Consider the following 20,728-nt stretch of genomic DNA (forward strand, 5'->3'; position numbering starts at 1 on the left):
AATGTCCAGAGAACGTGAAAATCCTTATATACACTCTTACCTGGCCATCAAACACCATCCTTCTCATCTGTGTTCTCCCAGACCTTGCTGGTTTTCTTTTCATGACGTGAGACTTATTTCTTTATCTCTATAAAAGCTTATTAAAGGCTTAGACAAGCCTGAGAACTACAGAGAAATGAATCCAAGTTAAAGGCAAATTCACCAGGAATCCTTACTACTGTGACATAGTAAAGCAGCGCTTTTTAGGCACTTGTTTCACTGTGCTCATATATCAACCATTTATTATTCTCTCATCACCCTTGTAGTCTCATTTAACTCTGAAGGCTTCTGCCTAAGTGAATGAGCCTTGTGGATGGTAATCTCCTCCTGCCTTCCTCCACCGTGCAGCTACACACACCCCTGGTTTGTGAATGAAGAGTGTTGTGGCAGCCATCTCTTCTGACAGATAACGAAATAGCAGAATAACAACTTCGGCACCACAGCTGCCGCTCAGTTCTTCTCGCTATACTCTGTTTCAGATAATTTTGCACAAACAAACAGGGCTGTTTACACCCTCAGCATCTTCCAAGGGAGAGCTTATTGGAGGCAAGTGAATATTAGTAGTGGAGAACGCAAGAGCCCCTAATGAATCCACAGTGCCCTATGTCCAACCTGCGTAGGGCAGCCGGTGCTGGGGAAATATGCCCCATACTGCAACTCTCACATGCTGCCCTAACTCCATGCCTTACTTTTTGGACACATAAAAAGAAAAACCAACAGTTTCTGCAATGTGAGACAGTGAAAAAAGACACACAGATATATTACAGAATTTAGACCAGAAGCATTAACTATAAAATCTCACACACCCAGCAGCTGCAGAACACAGGTCTTTTAACATCTGTTCTGGACTGTAATCTTCCTCAATCGAAAAATGTTTTTCCAGAAGACCTGGTCTGTCTTTCTGTGAGTTGTTCTGAGAGGGGTGTATATGCATACAGAATTTTTTCCTCAGTGAAAACAACACCATTTCATCAAACCTTGAGAAGCCTAAGCTGCTTCACTGCTTGTTTAGTGAAATCCCTGCTCTATGTTCTCATATTTCCCTAGGATAAAATATAGAGTGTTGCAAATCATCTGGGACTTTAGTCAAGAGAAAAAAAAAAGAATTCCTTCTGCAGTCAGGTCACACTCAGGCGACAAATTTTAATGGGAGACCTAAGCTGTGAATTTGGTACATGATTAAAAGAAAAATGTCCTGTCAGTGGAAGCTCACAGAGACAGACATTAATCAGTGGATATTTTTGCCCACGTAAGTCTGGTCACGTGGTTATCAACCACAGTATGCAGAAGGAATTATTCTGATGAGCATTAGTGAGCATGAATGTATTGCTGTTAGGCTCGACAAGGCTGTAGCATGAGGCTTGCCTATGATTTACTTGCATTGCTTACGCTAAATGTGCAGACCCAGGTTCAGGAATCAGCCCAGCCCAGTAAAATACATTTTCATTACATAAAAGCCTGTCTATATGTAAAAATCAATCACAACTGCATTTTCTGGATTAAAAAAGAAAACAATCAAACCTGTTTTTCTGATTTTTAATCAGCCGAGCCATAGCTGTCAATCAGCACATGAACACTCTTAGCCTGGAGAAGGAGCTCCACTTCCTTGCATGGCTTATCATCTTTGCAAAGAGAGCAGTCCTAACAGGACATGCTGCTGGAGACAACGCAGAGCTGTTTGTATTGAACGGCTTGGCGGGAAGGTATGAATTTGCTTCCACCTTCCAAAGAAACAATCCTTCACTGAGCGCTGCAGAAGTTCCTGAAAATTTTGGTGCTATCTCGAGAGACAGGAAGACAAATTTCCTTGGGAGCACTATGCCTTGGTTTAGACAGGAATTTCCAGGATATTTGGCTTCTTGGTAACCCAGCAGGCAGGTAGCAGAGTTTCAGACAATCTAGTCAATAGAACTGATAAAAGTCTAAAGGAAATGCTGCCTCAATTTATCTAAATGAAAAATATTGGATTCCCAGTTTCCCTAAAAATATTTAAATTGCTAATCTTTGTTCCAGTGCAGAACAATACTTTCCCATATAATTTCCAAATTCCTAGTGTAATATAAATTCAGCATTCTGCTCCCATCTAAATAAAGTATATAGGAATACAGGTTTTCTTTAAGATGTCTTTACCTCTTCCACTGCCTCTCCTGCTTATCTGCAAGAGATGCTGCCTCATATCTAAGTGAACAGACCACTATGCTTACTATTTATTTGACCACTGAAGTTCCCAGTTCAATTTCTTAACTTCAAACACTCTGGAAATGGATCTGAATTAAAATACCTGACTAAGAATTAAAGTGACTAAGATGCAGACAAATAGTCCATTATGTTGATTCTGCTATGGGGGGGGGGTATAACTTAAGGCAAAAGTTGAAGGAAAAAAATGTTGATATTTTCCAAATATTCCACTTATTTCCAATATTTCCATCCGAATTTTACTGAATATTTATGAACTTAAAAAATTGAAATTATCAATGGACTTATTTTTACTGTAAATATTCTTCCTGTAAATGAAAATATTCCATAACACTTACAATGCAATTTCATTGAAATTTATGTTTAAAATTTTGGAAAGAAGCTATAATAATTTTCATATAAATAGAAAACAAATATCAAGTATTGCAAAATATCTAGAACAATTTAGTTTTCATACTGATTAGCTGAGAAGGTGATAATTAGTACTACCAGTACTAATACTGCTAGTACTTAAATTGCTCTCCCCTATCCCCTCACCTTTAACCAGCTCTGCTGTAGAAGTTACCTCTTTTTCACAAATTCATGTCATACAGCTATTGAATAAACGAGGATGCAAATAACTACACGTGTCAATGGTTTCAGTTCTTTTTAAATGAGATGCTTGAAAAAGCAGGACCATCCAGGGAGGGGCAACCTAGATGGGAAAAAGTGCAGAATTTTCTTGACTTTGTTTCATGCAGTTGCTTTGTTCACCCCAACTGGTAATTAGACAAATATACTTATATTTTTGCCTACCTATGAACTGCTATGCATTGTGGGACCTAACTAATTATAATACTGAAGGACAAGGTCATTTCTAGAGTGCAAGTGCAGATACAATCTTTCTCTCACTAACTTCTTTTTGGGGGGGAGATTTTGTTTTTGAACACTGAAGGCTTAACACCTGACAAACATAGGTGAAACGAGCTGATCTAATTCTACAAACATTGGAGGTATAAGATGCAAAGTCCAATAAAAATACAATGAAATAAATCACTGGGGTTAACTTCAAAAGCTGCAGGTTGGCACATGTTATCTTAGCTGCAATCTGTTCCAGAGACCTATAGTTCATCTGTAAAATCGCTCAGGCTGAAAAAAGTTTTGTAATTTTTTAATAATTTACTGTGCACTCTAAACTTCCTAATGAATCCTTGAGAAGCCAACAGCCCACCTGAATGAAGTATTCACATGGCTAAAAGACAGTGAAGCCACTATTTTTTCTGGCTAATATTATATATAGGCATTTCTTTCATACACTCCTTTGGAATAATGTTGAATTTCAGCTGTGCAGACACTGTGAAGTTACTTTTCTATGCTACCTGTACAATTTTTTTATTACTAAAAAGTGACACAATGACTTTTTCCTGGACACTAAAGGTGACAAAAGTTGCAAATAAAAATTCAAGAAGAGACGCAATACCTTTAGGACTATTTTTTTTTCCCCATGTATCATTCCTGTAGCCCTTAACATTAAATTAGATCATGTTTTGCTATCACATGCTATGTTGATTGGCTTTCTTAATCAATCACAAGTCGCTTAGGGAAATGGAAAGAGACCAAGGAAGCTGGCTGAGCACTGGTGTCAGCCCCTACAGGGATTTTCTTTGGAGAGTAGTGTACATGATGTGCTTCCTAGCATGCTTTTCTGCCCAATTATAAAAATAACAGGGCCATAACTAATGGGAAAAAAAGAGGCTGCTGCAGTGCCCTGGAGGAACCACATTATATATTGATATCATTAGCCTTTCTGCTACATCTAAATGAATAAGAACTGAACTGCAGCTCTGGCTGCCTAAAGGGAGATGCAAAAGCTGCTTTACAGCCCTTTCCAGAGCAGCTCTTGGAGCTTTAAAAATGGCATAGAGAAGGCTTCTTAACATTGGGAACATATGAAGAGCCATCCGAATTAATCTAAAAAGATTCAAGCTTATGGCTCAGTAGCAAAAGCTTGGTCAATGATCTGAACTTCACTAAGTCACTTCAGCACTGCCCTAATAATGTTTACTTTATTGCTCTTAATCTCTCAATAGTCACAGTGCTTCTCTTGATTAGTTATTTACACAGGACTCATAGCTTCCATTTTAATGTCTGTTATGCTAAATATGGTTGCTAATTAAATTCTATTTTTCTCTAATGACAAAAAAAGCATTTAACTCTACCAAATGTCATAATTCATTTTAGTATTAAATAATCAACATTTGGCAGATTCTTTGAAAACAGCAGGGCAGAAATAATTTGCAAAGTGAGGCAACTGCATGGGATTAGTATGAGGCACTGACTGGTAACAGATTTCCAGAAATAATGTAACCAGATCATATTGTTTATCATTTTCTTATAGAAGTGATGCTGTATGTTCTGGGAAGTAAAACATGCATTCAGGACGTCAGAGAATTGTGGGGAAGAAAGAAAAGGAATTAATTCCACAAAAGAAAGTAAAAGGAATTAACTGTATTTATGGAGGGAGTGATTGTTTTACTATGAATTGAAATAATAAAATTTCAAAATATTTGAAATCATCCTATTCGGCTAATTAAAACAGGGAAAATCTGCATGTGTAAGGATTGCATGTCTAGGAATACTAAAGGTCAGATATTAAAGGTCAGTTTTTTAGAAGTGTAAGTAAGTACTAATTTTACAGAAAGCAATGTAAGCAGTAGAATATCTTTCTTCTATTTTAGTGTAACATACAAAGGTTGCAGTAGAAGATATGTCACCAAATACTTACACACTGTATTAAAAGCTGTTTTAGAGGACTATTGTATATTGGGAAAGTCCATGGAAGAAAGTGTACAATACTTACAAATTCAGGAATGAAAATGTGCATTGAGAACACAAACCTTCAGCACAGGTATCTAATGGCAACAACTTCTCTTACTGCCTAATCCAAATCCTGGAAGACAGTGATCAGTTCTATGTGGTTTTCTCACCTCTTGCACACAGTACCATAGTTAAATATACCCAGATATGGATTCAGTAACCTCCCACCACCATACAGGGATGCAAGCTGTCTCGGCATTGGCACGCTCCTATACCCATGCAGGATGCATCCCTGTGCCACCAGACTGAACTCCAGCTCTCTGCCCTCAGCAACACATACAGACTAAAGACCACCTTCTTTATCTTCAGACTGTTTAATGATTTTGGCCCCAAAAGTCTCTAGAGCATCAGAGAAACTGTTTCAGTCTAAAACTGTGGTCAGCAGCCTGGCTACTTTTGACACTATCTTCACTTCAGCAATTAAGCTTCTTCACACAGGAGACAGGCTTTTCTTAGGGGGCCTGAATAAGGCCAAATACAAATGAAATGAAGTCTCACAGTAAATAAATAACATTACGAGCCTCACAGATTTGTACTGAAAGTTCAAGGTGTTTGCAGCATTGCTTTCCGCATCATGTTCAAAACAGCATTCAGAAATGGCACAGAAACAAGAATCCTTATCTGGACAAAGCCTCAGTTCCACATACAGCTCTCCTTCTGGGGAGAGGATGGCAAGCAAATGACATATGACAGATGTGTGTTGCTTAATGCACAGCTGGAGATGCTCACACATTCCAGGGATGAGGATAGTAGAAGAGTTTTAGAGAACAGAATGCCCTTGAATTAATATCCATCATCATTTCTAGTTTCATCATTTCTGAAATTAGCTAAGCACAAAAAGGGATATTAACAAGAATAAGAATTCATGAGATCAGTTCAGTAGTGATTACCTGATACTGCAAATTGTCATAAAATGCCACTGAAACCACTAGGTGTCATGGGAAAACATACCTTTCTCTACACAGACAAAAAGGTAGGCAATTAGTTTCTCTGGTAGGGATTTAAAAAATATAATTTTGATATGAATCACTGATTTCTACACCCTTCTAGCTAAATAGGCCATCTAACAATTTCTTGCCAGCTCCTGCCAAGACTCACTCAGAGAAACAAATTGCAGCTGGACATTTGTCCGCTATGGCTGAACCAATATGCAGAAATCCCACATGTCTGGGAGTGAGCCAGGCACTGGGATGCAGTCACCCATGCAGGGACATGGGCATGAATTTGGCCTGTTCCAGCCAGTATCCTCCTCCCTCTGCCCCCCCCCCCCCCCCCCCAAGAGTTCCCAGGCATAGTTTCAGCTCTCAGAACAATTCAGGGATTATTCCTTTTAAGTGGCTTGAATGCAGGCACCCTATTTCGGAGCCTAAGACCATTAGCATAGATGTGAGCTGTTGTCAGCCAGTTGGCCGTAGTACTCAATTTCCTGGGCATACTTAATTTACTTGTACAGATTTAGTCTGCCTGTCATTCAGGAGAATCTTTCAACTCACAATGACCACAGTGTCTGACTCTTTTTTGCCCACCAAGAGTGCTTTTTATTATACTTGTGATATTGCAGCTTCATTATATACAGTATATTATAGAAAGTATGAAATATTTTTCTGGTTATGTTTTGTGCTAGGTAGCGACAGGTTATAATATGCTGATTAGTCCTTGACTTTACCTTAGGCAGGTATGTTCACTGCTTTTTATCTCCACTATGGAAAATATTCAATGCTCTTTAGCTCCTTATATCACCTCTTTGCCTGATTTTACTTTAGTGTAGTGAAAATCAGGTAACTCCAGGTTTTTCTGTAAGTGTTCCCCGTATGTAGGATTGGCCCTCACTTAGAAGCTGTACTAACCACACTATGAGAGACACTATATGGATTTCTGCTAAGTTAAAATCAGACTTTCCTTCAGAGGACTCTGTATTTGGTCTGCATCAATATGGCAAATAGCCTCAATGCTTTGAATGCTTTAGGTTGTTTTTCTCCCCTTACTTCCCTCCACCTTTCTTCCTCCCCCCCGCCCTTCTTCTGGTATCATGTTTTAACAGAGCTGTGTGTAGATTTTAGGCATGTCTGTGCTACAGAGTGATGAGTAATGTGACGAGACCCTGGCAGGAAGTTAACCTCACGTTGTGCCATGCGGTGTTGCAAAGATCAGTAGCTCTTGTCCCCAGAAGCAGGCTAGTGCTGTCAGTGTGACACTCTGCCAAAATTAATCAGTTTGGTTTTGCAGTACTGATGAAGTTATACTGCTTCTAATTCCTGAGCTGTCTCAGTGAGCCTTAGTTTGGGGATTGCTGCTTCAACGCAGCTTTGGGCAAACCTACTGTGATATTATCATAGAATCATAGAATGGTAAGGTTGGAAGGGACCTCTGGAGATCATCTAGTCCAACCCTGAGTGTAGCCCATGGGGGGATTGAACCCACGACCTTGGCATTAGCAGCACCATGCTCTAACCAATTGAGCTAAACCTGCCCCCAATATTAGGCTCAGCGTCTAATCCAAAGCTCAGTCTATTAGAGCCAGTGCCCACCTTTCATTTAATATTCTCAGTATGCATTATCTATTTTCAAATGACCAAAAAGATTGCATGAAGAGCATCTCTCAAAGTTGCTAAGCTGTCATCAGTTTGACTGTAACATCCATTTCTTCTCTGAAAATTCTGGTTTTAGCAAAGATGACACATCTTGCATTTTAAAATTAAAGGGGCTGTGTAGAAAAATTTATTCATCAAAAAGATATGTACTGTGCACCTACACAGCAAATAAAAATATATTTTAAGCACACAATTTCAGTATATTTCTTTTTACCATTTATTGTATCCCATTCTCTCATATTTCTCAGATTATCCCCCAGTTTAAAGAAGTATTTTAAAACTTCAACTCCAATTCACTTCAATAGCCTCCTCAGAATCAAGACCAGATACTGTTAACAGTTACTATTTCACTTGCAAAAGGTACTTTTCTTGGAGACAGCTATAGTGCAAATACAGAAAGAGCCTTACTGCATTAAAATTAAATAAGTGACTACTGAGCCTATTCCCTGAAGCAGGGTCTAAAGCAGTCACAGTTGCAACACTCTGTGCATATAAAATTTTTTATACATGTTAAAAAAAAACAATAAAAAGTCACCTTTCAAAAACGGAGATCTGCTGCTAGCGAATTATATACCTGGGCAGGTATCTACTATTTACCCCTGGAGGAATTTCTGCTTGCAGAGAGGCTCTAACTCCCTATCAAATGAAAGTGTTCACCTTCCTAGTCATTTGGACAAGAGTTAGCATGATAAAATGATTTGTTATGCCAATAAAGTTTTTGTTACACTGTAAAATGGTTTGTTACACTACTATTGCTACATAAAAGTTTTATGAAAATTAAGGAGGTAAGCTCCAGAAAGGAATAGTCTACTTTTAAGACTTCCTACTAGGAAAAAGAAAAAAAAAAAAAAAAAAAAAAAAAAAAAAAAAAGAAAAAAGAAAAGAAAGAAAGATCTTCAGAGCTACATGGCCAGCCATCCAGCAATTTTTCAGTACTGTAAAAAGACAACGTAAATGACCTTTTAACTAACAGCTGAAATTGGTATCCCAATTAGGAAAGTAGTTATGCATCTGAAATGAATGGAAGCTTACTCAGGTCAACACTATTCAGAAAATGGGAGGAAACTGGAACAAGTCTGATGAGCTGGGTGCTGACTTCTGTCTTGCATGACAGTAAATCAAGCAAGCATAAATTACAGATGGAAACTGCAGAACAGTTTCATGGTGTGCTGATCACAGCACACCATAGATGGGATAGCATGATAATAAGATGGGAGGAAACCCTTACTTTGCATACGGAATTTTAATTTCAATATTGTGTATATCAGTTAAAAGCAATTTCTGAAACTGGCAACAGTTTAATTCACAGTCAAGCCTCATGAGTTTCTGGAACATTTTGAATTTACAATGAATTGTATCCAGAATTTATTCGTGATTGCTCCAAGCAATCATTCACTCTACAAGAAAGGGAAAATCTGCAACATCCTGTGCTTTACATAGCATCATATAAACTGTTACACCATTTTTATATTTTCCTACATTCATATTTTATGTTTATCAATCTTTTTTCTTCTATTATTAAAATATTACTGTTCATTCTAGTCATTCGACAAATTTTGACCAGAATTGTACTATATAAACCAAGAACAAAATAGCTCCAGATTTCAACAGCTTTCCACAGAAGGCTGAATTAGCTTTTAATGACAAAATTTCTATAAAAATTTCTGACTAATGCAATACATTTTTTATTATAGAAGCATTGGCAATTTTTATTGTTTTCTCCTTGTAAATCAACCATACTTCAGTTTCCTTTGCAAAGGCTCACTGAAGCAAAGCAAATGACGCTAAGTATAAAGGGAATTTGCTGCAGATGCAAGCTTGCTCCTCTGGGGAGAGAAGACTTAGTTTGAGTATCAGGCCTTCACAGGAGTAGCGCAGGTGTGTTCAGTTAAGCTGTGCTCATGCTGCATACAAAATTCTTTAAGGCCTGATTTCATAGTAGTTTTAATATGGATATTGATATATGCAGGCCTGACCTTCATTGGTAAAGGTCTTCATTCAAAGTCTTTCCTTCCCAACTGAACAAGAGTGTTTTGAACAAATGCACTAATTCAGACCTGGACTCACAAACAGAAGTTCACCAACCACTACTGTGAGACAGGAGTTATACTCAATTTCCAGTTAAAAGCAGTGGTAAGGAAAAAGCACTCAGCTTCTTACAGAAGGCATTCAGTAATGCAGAGAACTTACCTTGAACTTTTATTCTACTTCAGACTAGACAGCTGAACAGAATGATAGTTGTAATTGTGTTCACATTTTTTTTTACATTCAACATAGAAATGTCAGTATTTTGAGCAAAAATGTAAAAATTAAAATTTGAAAATAAATTTAAACTAACAAGTGAGACCTATCTTCCAGCTCTCTTTCACTTTGCTAATGGCAGCATTTACAAGTCAGTTAGTAAAACAGCTTGGAGTACTGAATAGATCTGGAATACCCAACTTTTCCCACTGATGAGACCACGTAGCTCATGGGACTAGCAGGTGGGGACTACAGACTGCAGCTCTTCTCCCACATTTGACAAGCACTAGTAAACATGGTTAGCACCACAAACCATGAGCATTTGTGTTCTCAGAAAAGGTCCATATCCCCAGGATGCAGCACACCTACCTGCACCCATCTGGGGAGGGCCAGTTGCTATACACCACACTCAGCTATGTAGAGAAGGAAATCAAAATAGAGCTACTGCTTTTAGTAGAACATATGAAGCCAAATCTAGACAACCCTTTGAGCACAAGGAGGAGAAGCCATCAGGGCTGAGGCATTGAGGAAAGACTCTGGCCAAGACTGGGCTGCTGTTTCCAAAGCAACTCATCCTGCCTCTGGCACTTCCCTACCTTGCCCATAGGCATGCTGACGGCCAGCAGCTGAAGAGCCATGCACTAGACAGCAGACTTTTTATAATGACTTGTAATGCTTGCAATTTAAACTAGTATGGTAAACACGAAAATTGGCTCACTGAAGTAGATTGTTCTGATGCCCCAGAATCCCAGGAAAGAATAGATAACATTGTTAAATATAAACGTATATTCTAATTCCTACTATTTCCCTGACCTTTGTCAAGTGTTACATTCATATCTCACTTTAGGAAGCAACTTAGCTGGGTACCATGTAAAATGAATTTATATTCAGGGTTGAATAAATGTTGTTGTTGACTGTGAACTTTGGAAAATTTTAGGCAAATTAATTTCAACCAAGTCTGCTCTCCTTTCTGCACATATTTCAATAAATGAGAGTCAAGAACTAGAGTCAGCATTCACCTGTCCTGGCAAAGGCCAGAATGGGACCTACACAGTTTTGTCACCTGTATAGAGCTTTACAGAGTAGGGGCAAAGAGAAAATTAGTGTAATATCACAAATACCATTCCCTAATTCAAAACACAATACAATTCAAAATTGGTGCTGCTACCAATCTACTGTTTAAATCATCCTGTCAGGAAGGAGAAACACAATCGTAGAGGCCTGAATAAGAAAGGACTGCTGGAATCTGAGCATAACCCGAAACTGGAACTTACAGAGAGCAATATTTGGATAGCGCTGTGAATGACCTCTAGGTACTGGAAATCAATTACGCAGCCTGTCACAGAGACGTAGGAGTAATCGTCTAGGATGCCAGGAGCAGAAGGACGCACCACCCTTCGTATGCAGCCAGGCCCATGTTCCCGCCACCAAGACCGGTGCATTGAGATGTTAAAGGTCATGAGATCAGTTTCCTAGGAGACAGGGAGAGAAAAAGGATGAATTCCTCTAGCTCTGCATCACTGAGGGTCAAGAAAGGGAAATAAAAGATAGCTTTAATTATTAAAAGGAAAATGAGCTAAATAACTCTCCTACCCCAATATTTTTAATGTGAAACCAGACCACTCAAAAGGAGAGAGGCAATTGCAAACATTTATCATTTATTCTGCAAGTGTGCACAGAAGCTTCTCTCAGGTAGAAGGTCCATCCTACTAGGTACTGTACAAAACAGCATAGACTATGTCCCTATGGACTTCCAGCCTAAAAAGCAATTTCATTGTTACTTGATTAAAATGTGACTACAGGATTATTTCTTTGAATAGACAGCAGAGAGAGTTTTATTCCACGATACTGGAGACAATCTGAAGCAAACATACACAATATTTATTGCAGGCAATAATCTGCAGTGGAATAATCTATTACTATAAGCAGGGCCATGGTTGGGCAGACTGCTGCAGTTGCTGATGATTCAAATTGAAGGTTGTCTGCCTCCATGCACTGTGCTCTGCTTTCTCTTCTCATCAAGGTTAGCCTCTTCTCAGTTAGGCTAAGAAATCCACTTCTGTGCACTGATCTGGGTTAAAAATATAAGGAATAACTTCTTTCAGATCAGCTTCAGCCTCAGCCACAGTTTGTCCGATCAGGCCCTAAACCTTTCATAACATTACATATTGTAACTCACACAGTATAATGCACATTTCAGCTAACATCAACTCACTTCCACTTTTAGCAATGCAAGTGGCAAACATATTAAATATTTTCTAACAGCTTACCTGCAAAGTTCAATCAGGAATACTCACCTGGATTAACAACAGACTTATGTGTTTAGGTAAAATACACTGAAGTTGAATGAAGGCCATTTTAATGCCAAAATAAATATCCAAAGCTTTCTCAGCAATGCAATGCCAGTGGTCTCAAGTGCTTTTAACAATTGCCAATGGGAAGAAAATGTAATTTGTCAAGCAGCACGCACACGTGCTCACTCGTATCTATTTCAGAAGGTGTTGAGTAGGTATGTGAATTTATTACGGGGCTTGTGTCTATACCAAATGCAGCAGGCTAACACTTCGCCTTCACAACCGCAGGAATAAAATAGTGATGTCTACAAGTTTGTAGACACCTCTCTGAGTTTGCTGATCATTATCACAGTTTGTTTACTAAGAAACGGCTGAACATGAGACATCCATTTTTTTTCATATTTCATATATCGATACAGTGAGAGAAGAAACAGCAATATAGGTGCTTTTTAAAATCTGATTTAACAGAAAAAGAGAAGCCATCACAAAATTTGTTACTTTTTTATTATTATTCAGAAATGACGGAGAAAGGCTGTGAGGAGAGCTTTTCATAGTTACTTTTCACAGTGTACATTGTATCCCGAGTCCTCAAAGCAGGTAAAAGAGGATAACGACGGCCCAGCAAAGATCAGTTTTCTAAATGCAAACAGAACCACCAGGCACATTAGCTTGACCTCTAAAATATCACTTCACAAAATGGCAATGGTAAGCTGTTTCAGAGGATAAATGTTAAGCTGCCAATCAATAAGTGAAAGACTGAAAAAAAATCAATCATGCAGCCAAAGCATGCTCCACTCTAATTTCTCAGAAATTCTTAATCTATAATGTGAGTCAGACGAGCCAAGCTTTAAAAAATTAGCCTGCATCTTTACTATCATTTACAGAAATATATAAAATTCAAAAACTGATTACTTGAATGTATATGTTTTAAGTATCAGTGTACTTCTTAGAGTGTTTCAGTAGAGAGATGTTTGGAAACCCTGTGCATCGGTGGAAAAGCCGTGTCTTACTCTTAATCTCATGTTTAATAAAAATTAAAGAGCTCTTTCAGGAAACTATAACTAGAGGCAGGTGCTTGAAATCTTTCTATAGATAACACATACTATTTTCCAACGTTGCAAGCAATCATTAAGCAAATATTTGTAAAATGTTTAATCTTCAGCAGGTGATGTAATAGAAAATGTTTTTTTCTTGTAGAAGAATGCTGCTCTTTTGCAGTGAGTGAATGCTCACTATGTGAATGTATTTCAGGCTTTACATCCTACAGACATCAGGTAGTCTGTTTGGTGAAGCCACAAATTTAACAATTGAATTTTCAACTACTGATTGAAAATTGCTGTCTTTTTGAGTTTCAGATTCCTAACATGTAACTTGACCTTAATTCACCTTAATTAACCTGTTAGACACATACCATGAAATAAAAGAAGGCAGAACATGGGTAATAGTACTTCCAGCACTTTCCCAAGAAAAATCTTGGGAATTCCTATGTCATAATCCTCTTCTCTGCAGTCACTACCACTGCAACATGCCAGTGGTAAGAAGTTTTCCCCTTAGCATAGAATCAGCAGAATATCCATGCTTCTGCTGAAGGGGCATCTCAAATAGCTTTATACACTTTACTTTTCTTAAGAGATTAAAATCCTATGCATAGGATTTGTTTTGGCTGTCAACCCAGGGATTAATTTTGCTTATTGTTGGAAATCATTGCAATAGCAGGTACTTTCTTTTAGGTGAAATATAATCCCTTAATGTCTCAATAATACTATTTTTTTAAGTGTTCAGAGATTAGAATTAACTTCATTATGTCTATGAAGTTCTACATGTGGATTTAAATGGATAGTTCCTATTTTTAAGTGGTAATTCTAGATAAATGTTAACAGATAATAAACATTTAGTTTAAAGGTAAATAGTAATAATAATTATTACGCTCCTTGCATTTATTTGTGTATACCTTCTGTATGGTACTTATAACAAAAAAAAAATCAAGTATGTATGATTAAAGTAACTGGAGGTCAAAACAAAAAGATATTAAAAACTCTAGAAAAAAAAATATAGCTGCCTTGTATAATATGCAAAATCTATGCTGTAAAATGATTAGGCATTGCAGAAATCTTTTTCATCTCATGCTTTTGTTTTATTACATGATATTTTAGATTTCTTTCATTTTTTGTTAATAGCTGAAAATATGCTCGTGAGAAAACTGTAACAAAGACATTAGCATGTTGAGTTAGATGGAGGAGAAGCAATTCTTCCTTCAGAAGGCAGCAGTTAACACTTGAAGTTTTACAGCAAGATGCAAGAACATGGACCTGGCAAAGGAATGCAGTAGAGATCTTGCTTTCATTTTTGCCTGTACAGTACCTAGTCCTTCCTATTAATTTTTCTGTTTTGTGATACACACTATAATGCTTATTATAAATGAACATTAATTAGACTGAAGCAATAAATGTTCCCCTCACATTTTTAAAAGGAATAAAGATACTCTGCTTTTGACTTGCTACCCAGCTTTTGCTCTTACCAAGGAGGAGAAAGGATTTTCATTCAAACACCTAATCACTAAGTAATAAAAGATAATACACAGAATTCTAGGAAAACACATTTCTTTCTAATTTCCCCACACTTAATTAAGTGTGTATTTATGATGCAGTGGTGTTGGAATGAATAAGGAGCACACATGTTCTATAGCACCTAATTTCAAGGAGTCATTAATCCTCATTAGATACAAATGAGGTCTTGCATTGTTAATGAAACCTGCTGTAATTGTAGGACTAACCTGGAGAATGCATTGACTGTAAGCTGAGGTTCCCCAATTGGTAACATAACCTTAGTTTTCCACTTGATTCCTTCCCGAAATCACAGGTTTGATCCCAGCTCACTGTGTGTTTGCCCATTCTCTCTCTCTCGTCACTACTGCTGAACAGAGTGATTTGGAAGCTCAGGGCAGATAACACTGAAAGAAATCACTTAGAAAATATGGGAACTTCTTTCACTACCACTCTCGCTGTCTTAATTGTGCATTACATTTTTGAATATTGACTCAGTCTTTTATGTTTATTCTTTAATCTGTACTTTTATTTCTGGGTTGCACAGATAGGTTTTTACTTGCTAGAGATGGAACATAGGCCATTAGAAAATTGTGATGTTCCTGTTACTGCAATGAAATGATGAACCATGCAGCTTTGGGCAAACTTTCTAGGTTGAGGCAGCTGCTGAAAATATAATAGAGTCAGTAACTTATCCTCACCTTTCAACTCCAAACTGAAGACTTCATCCTGAACACCCAGGCATGGGTGTTCATTACATGTTCATGAACATGTAATGGGTGTTCATTACATGTTCTTCATTACATGAAGAACCCTCTTGAATTCAAACACATCAATTGACCCTATTGGGACTATTCAGCTATTTGAACTGACTGATAGACTGAACCTAGAAAGTTCAGCAATTTGGGGGATCTATTTAGCCTCCTTTCCACATTTCACATTTAATAATTCATGATAATGCTATGTGGCTGCAATAGGAGCCATGTCACAATGTAGCTGAACATTTACTCAGGATTGTGGTTCAGTTTGGTTTGGTTTACTTTTATGCTGGCCTTGCTGTGCCACAGTTAAGAAATCAAAAATAAATAGCAATGTGAGAGATACATTATGCCTTAAAGATGGCATAATAAAGACGTTTTTGCTGACACTAGCTATATTACAGACCTTGTTTTGTCTTTTGAGGGCCAAGTGAATCTTAAACAGTTAAGACAGAAAGTTTTCTGAAAGAGTAGGTGCAGTTACCAGACTATCACTTTGGGGGTCTAACATAGACATTGTTGGGCACTGTAAACATTATGTCTTCTAAGCTTCAAGGTAGAATAAATATACACACAGAGCATTCAGAGTTTCAGAAACATCTTTTCTTAAACTATTCCTTATTCCTACTGAGAAAATCTTTTAAGAAGGTCTACTCTGATTCTCAGTATCAAACAATTAATTACTGCTCAAAGAGAAGAGTCACAGTATCAAGACCTTCAGAGAACACAGCCCTCGAGATCACTGCTCTCAGCCCACAGTGCTGGGGTTAAGAAGGGAAAATAGGTAATTTTGGAGGGTGGATTAGAGGTCCATGGTTCTCACAGAGATCAGAGGTTTATGGATAGGGCGAAGTCTAACTATGGCACCAGACTATGGCTAAAATAAAGGTTTTCTTCATCAAGCATAATCACTGTTAGAAAGTTACACAGATTTTATCTGTTTGGGGTGGGTTTTTTGTTTTTTAAAAATCAATCTAGGGTAGAAATTTATGCTTTTTACACTTTTTAACCTATTGACTACATATATGCCCAGAGAAAAAAGGATGAGGAGGTGGTAGGCGGATGGCCAAAGAATTAGGCAATACTATGTTTTCATTCTCTTATTCCTTGAGCTACATACAGCGTTGTCAGGTTTTATTTTGTGTTCTAAAAGTAAGCAAAAAAAAACCTTTGGAGACTTATTTACAAAATAGACACATGATCTGTGAAAGTGGTAAAAATGGTTCCTTTGTGTTGTTTAATTGCATGCTCAGGAACCTATTTCTTGCCCTGTAAAACAAGCAATTGTAAAATTAGATTTTACAGAACTTAATAGCCAAGTGCAGTGTCTTTAGAAAGCCAGAAGGCACGATCTTAAAAAGAAAAGCAGATTGCTGTCTCTTTTTCATGTACTGGTAGTATAAGTCACAAAAACAAGTAACAGTGGCTTGTTTTCTGAAGCTTTTTTGCCCTTAAAGATGAATTTTGATCTTTGGCAATATTCACATCCGCACTCAGCTTTATGGCTCATGCCTTTTCTCAGGTCTACCTCACTTTCTTGGCAGTCTCCATATCTGACAAATAGCCTAGAGATGTAATACAGTATTAGAGAAATAAGCTCCAAGCCAAATGAAAAAGGAGCAGGAGACAGGGTGACTGGATCAATATGAGCCCTACTCATCACTTGTCATCCAAAGCTCGAAATGAGCACGCAGAAGTCATGGCAGCCCAGCAAAGCTGCTGAGCTCCCGTCGGCTACCCAGCGTGTGATTAAACTGAGCACTTAGTCTGAGAATTGCTCTCACCTATTCCCTCTGATGACTGATGATCCAGACAGAGCTATGAGACAAAACAGCTTCGGAGTGGTGGCAAACTGTAAGTACGGCTTTCTGTTTCAAAAATTGGAAATAGGATGAGGGCTTGTGTGAAGTCAAAGCAGACTGATGTGTCCCTCTGTCAAGCTGTATGTGATTCTGACCAAAACAAACACTCAAGAAGAAACTGAAATCTGTAATTCCGAAGAACTGGCGGCAGCAGTGGCAGGCCTTATACACAGTGCTGATAGGAAAAGTTCTCAGGGCAAATGGCCAGGAAAAGTACAAGAAGGCTCGAAAAAAATGTTGGTATATAAAAAATAGGTGATAAAATTCCAGCTACTGCCCATAAAAGTTTTCAGTCCAAAAGGTTCATAAAGTGTTAAACACTTGAAAATGGAGTTGGTAATGCAAAGCAATTTTCAGTCTCAGTAAGAACATTGTAATTTTTTTTGTGTGTGTGATCTTTGAATAAAATTACTGAGATCTCTACAGTTTATATATATATATTTCTATTATCATAAAATTAAAATTTGCACCCATCATACCTTCCTTGAAAGATAAACTGCCTTAAATTACTATAAAAAAACTTCCCCCAAACTGTTTATCAATATATTATTTATTAATAATATAGTAGAAGGGATCAGACGGATGTGCCAGAGTACCTCACCACAGTCTCTATGCATTCTGCAAACACATTATTTGGTTAAGAAAGAATATATGTATTGAGAGGACTCCTGCAATGTTAATGGGAATTGGATTTCTAGGCTTAATACAGACAGGTCTGATGATGCTTTATTATGCTAAAATTGCTCGCTGTTCTTAGTTCTGTCTTTTATACCATGAACATCCTAGTGTGACAAACACAGCAAAACTGATCCGTTCGAAGGGATACTAGTTACTAGGAAATGTATGCAAACAGGAGACACAATCTGTGCCAAAACCCCATGTAATTCAATATAACAAACAGATGTAATCTAGCCTCTAGCCAAAACAGGATTCAACTTTGTTATTATCTAAATAACTATGTTTTGTGCACAGTGGTTGTGAACAAAGACAAAGCATGATGATAAAGGCATGATTAAGAATACAATGTTGTAATAATACTACAGTTAATTTTAATAACTTCCTTCATTTCTGGTTCGGTGCTCTCTCCCCCTCCCACTCCCTCTCTCCCTCTCTCCTTCTCTCTTTCTCTGTTCAAAACACCATAACTTCCTCTCCTATAGAGAGAGATAAATGCTAAGAATTTAAATAAATGCATGAGAGAATGGGCCTTAATTTTAAGGGTCTGCATCAGAACCCAGTGAAGTGAAAAAGCACCATAAAAGGACTTTTGAAAAATCAGCTTGAATGTTAAAATTTCTCAGCGGAAAAAATAATTCCCTCTTTTGAGACTAACCAGAATGTTTCCACCTGCATCCAGAAACACTTCTGAAGATTAATAGGCCAGTTCAAGCAACTGCTGTTGTATTCTCTGCATAGCTTGCTTGAAGCAATGCAATTGCTCATGATATTGCCAACTCTTGTTATTTTACAGCAAGTCTGGTTATGTTCAGCATTTACATTAAAGCCTCCACTTGCAAGGATGTGAGATTACATAAGAGGTTTGGCTTGTTATAAGAAAGTGAATATACGAGTAAAAGCTTCAAAAACCATGAGCCCTACTGCTAAGGTACTTGGAGTTTGTGCCATAACTAATTATTTGCTGCTTTTCTTAAAGCCTAGCTCCTGGAATCTAGATATGAAGGACCCTACCTTGGACAACCATAGAATCCCTTCTCCTTTGCCATGCAGGAGAGGAACCAACTGTTTTTTGCAGAGAATGGCTCGAGTGGAAGCAACTCCAGAGCCCAAAAGCTTAAAAGTCATAAGAAGAACCTAATTGTATTCAGATTTTACTCAAACTGCATGATTTATTGAAACTTCAGTCAGGATGCTAGAATACTTGATCAGAATTCTAATTGTTAGGTAGTAAAAGACCATTAAAAAAAAAAAAAAAGAAATCATTTGAGTAGTCTGAAACACGTTTATCAGATGTACAGGTCTTCTTGCTGATTCATAGATGCCTACTTTTTATTTTAGAGTTCATGCAAAGGGCAACCAGAAGATGTATTAATTCACTGCATCTTCTGAGCAGACTACTACAGTGCTCATTGAATAAAACTCTGCCACTAACAGATTCTCAAGAGGTGAGCATCTGCTTGGCTGAAGGTTTCTCAAAGACTCAAGATACAAATTGAGATAAGAAACAAGCAGCAGAAGCACAATGAATTACAGGGATTCTGTTTTGTTCTTCTTATTATTTATATGAAACATAAGATGTAATACTTTTTTTCTGCTCTAGGAAACATACTTGTGAGTATCCTCATGATCATCTTGCCTGTGAAATTAGCCTATCACATATTTACTAGTATCTCAAGTCTGGCAGTGATACTTGCCAGTGACCTTGGCTTTAATACAGCAGTCCTTTTATCAGAGGCCTCACTTGCATTCTACTGGAGCAATGATAATCTCTGAAATGAATTCAACACATATTTTTAAAAAAGCAAAGAGAGTCCCTGTGGGAATTGTAAGTGCAGAGGATCAAATCTAAAGCCCTCTTTTTGTCAACAGATGAAGTGAAGCACTATGACTATGGAAAACAATGTTCTGTAGAAGAGCTCAGTTAATATGCTTTATGTGATTATTCACTTCAAATTGACTATAAGCAAGTCCAAGTATTAGGTTCCTTGAAACATCTTATATACTTACGTAAATATATAAATTTATGTATGTTAATATACATGTATTTACACTTACCTCCATAAATTAATGACTCACTAATGCCAGAAAAGATCTGGCAACTGTGGCCAAGGAAGGCAGCATTAACAGTCTCCTTCAACAGTGCGTTGTACCCTGGCCTTGGTCAGATGTCACCAGTTTGTAGCCTAATACACTTCCAGATCTCAATAACTCTCACAGATATTCACAGAGAAGACAGGGTTTTTTTTTGTGCTCCCTAATCATCTTCAGATATTCAGGAGATTATTTCAGGAACAATGACCCCCTTTTGCTCTAACATATGCCCTCTACAACAGGTTTACATGCATAAACAAACCTTGAAGAGTTCATTTCGTAAGATGAAGACCTTGTGGTGCCCAGTAACTTTTAGGTAATTTCATGATTGTCACACCAAAGATGATCAGTGAGGTGCTTTTTTTACTTATTTTTTTTCATTGAAAAGAAATTTCTCATAAAAGTTCTAGTAAAGTGTTGTCTAATATTTTTCAGGATTGCATTTTTAATATTTTCAATCCAAGAAGGAAAAATATAACACTCTATTATGAACTTCAAACTTAGGCCAATTACTTAACAGCCCTGTTAACAGATGTTATATAAATCTGGTCACTTTAATCAAGTAATAAAGTCTCAGAA

General features: G+C 37.5%; 1 protein-coding gene across 1 annotated transcript in view; it reads right to left on the bottom strand.

Moving 5' to 3' along the window:
- Window positions 1-20,728, bottom strand: part of NKAIN3 (sodium/potassium transporting ATPase interacting 3) — a 337,201-nt gene that overhangs the window by 52,773 nt on the left and 263,700 nt on the right. Inside the window, exon 4 of the mRNA XM_062568210.1 lies at window positions 11,198-11,395. Coding sequence (XP_062424194.1) covers window positions 11,198-11,395 — 198 coding nt within the window. The remainder of the gene's footprint in view (window positions 1-11,197; window positions 11,396-20,728) is intronic.

This window comes from Rhea pennata, chromosome 2 (genome assembly GCF_028389875.1).
Source record: "Rhea pennata isolate bPtePen1 chromosome 2, bPtePen1.pri, whole genome shotgun sequence".
Taxonomy (NCBI): Eukaryota; Metazoa; Chordata; class Aves; order Rheiformes; family Rheidae; genus Rhea; species Rhea pennata.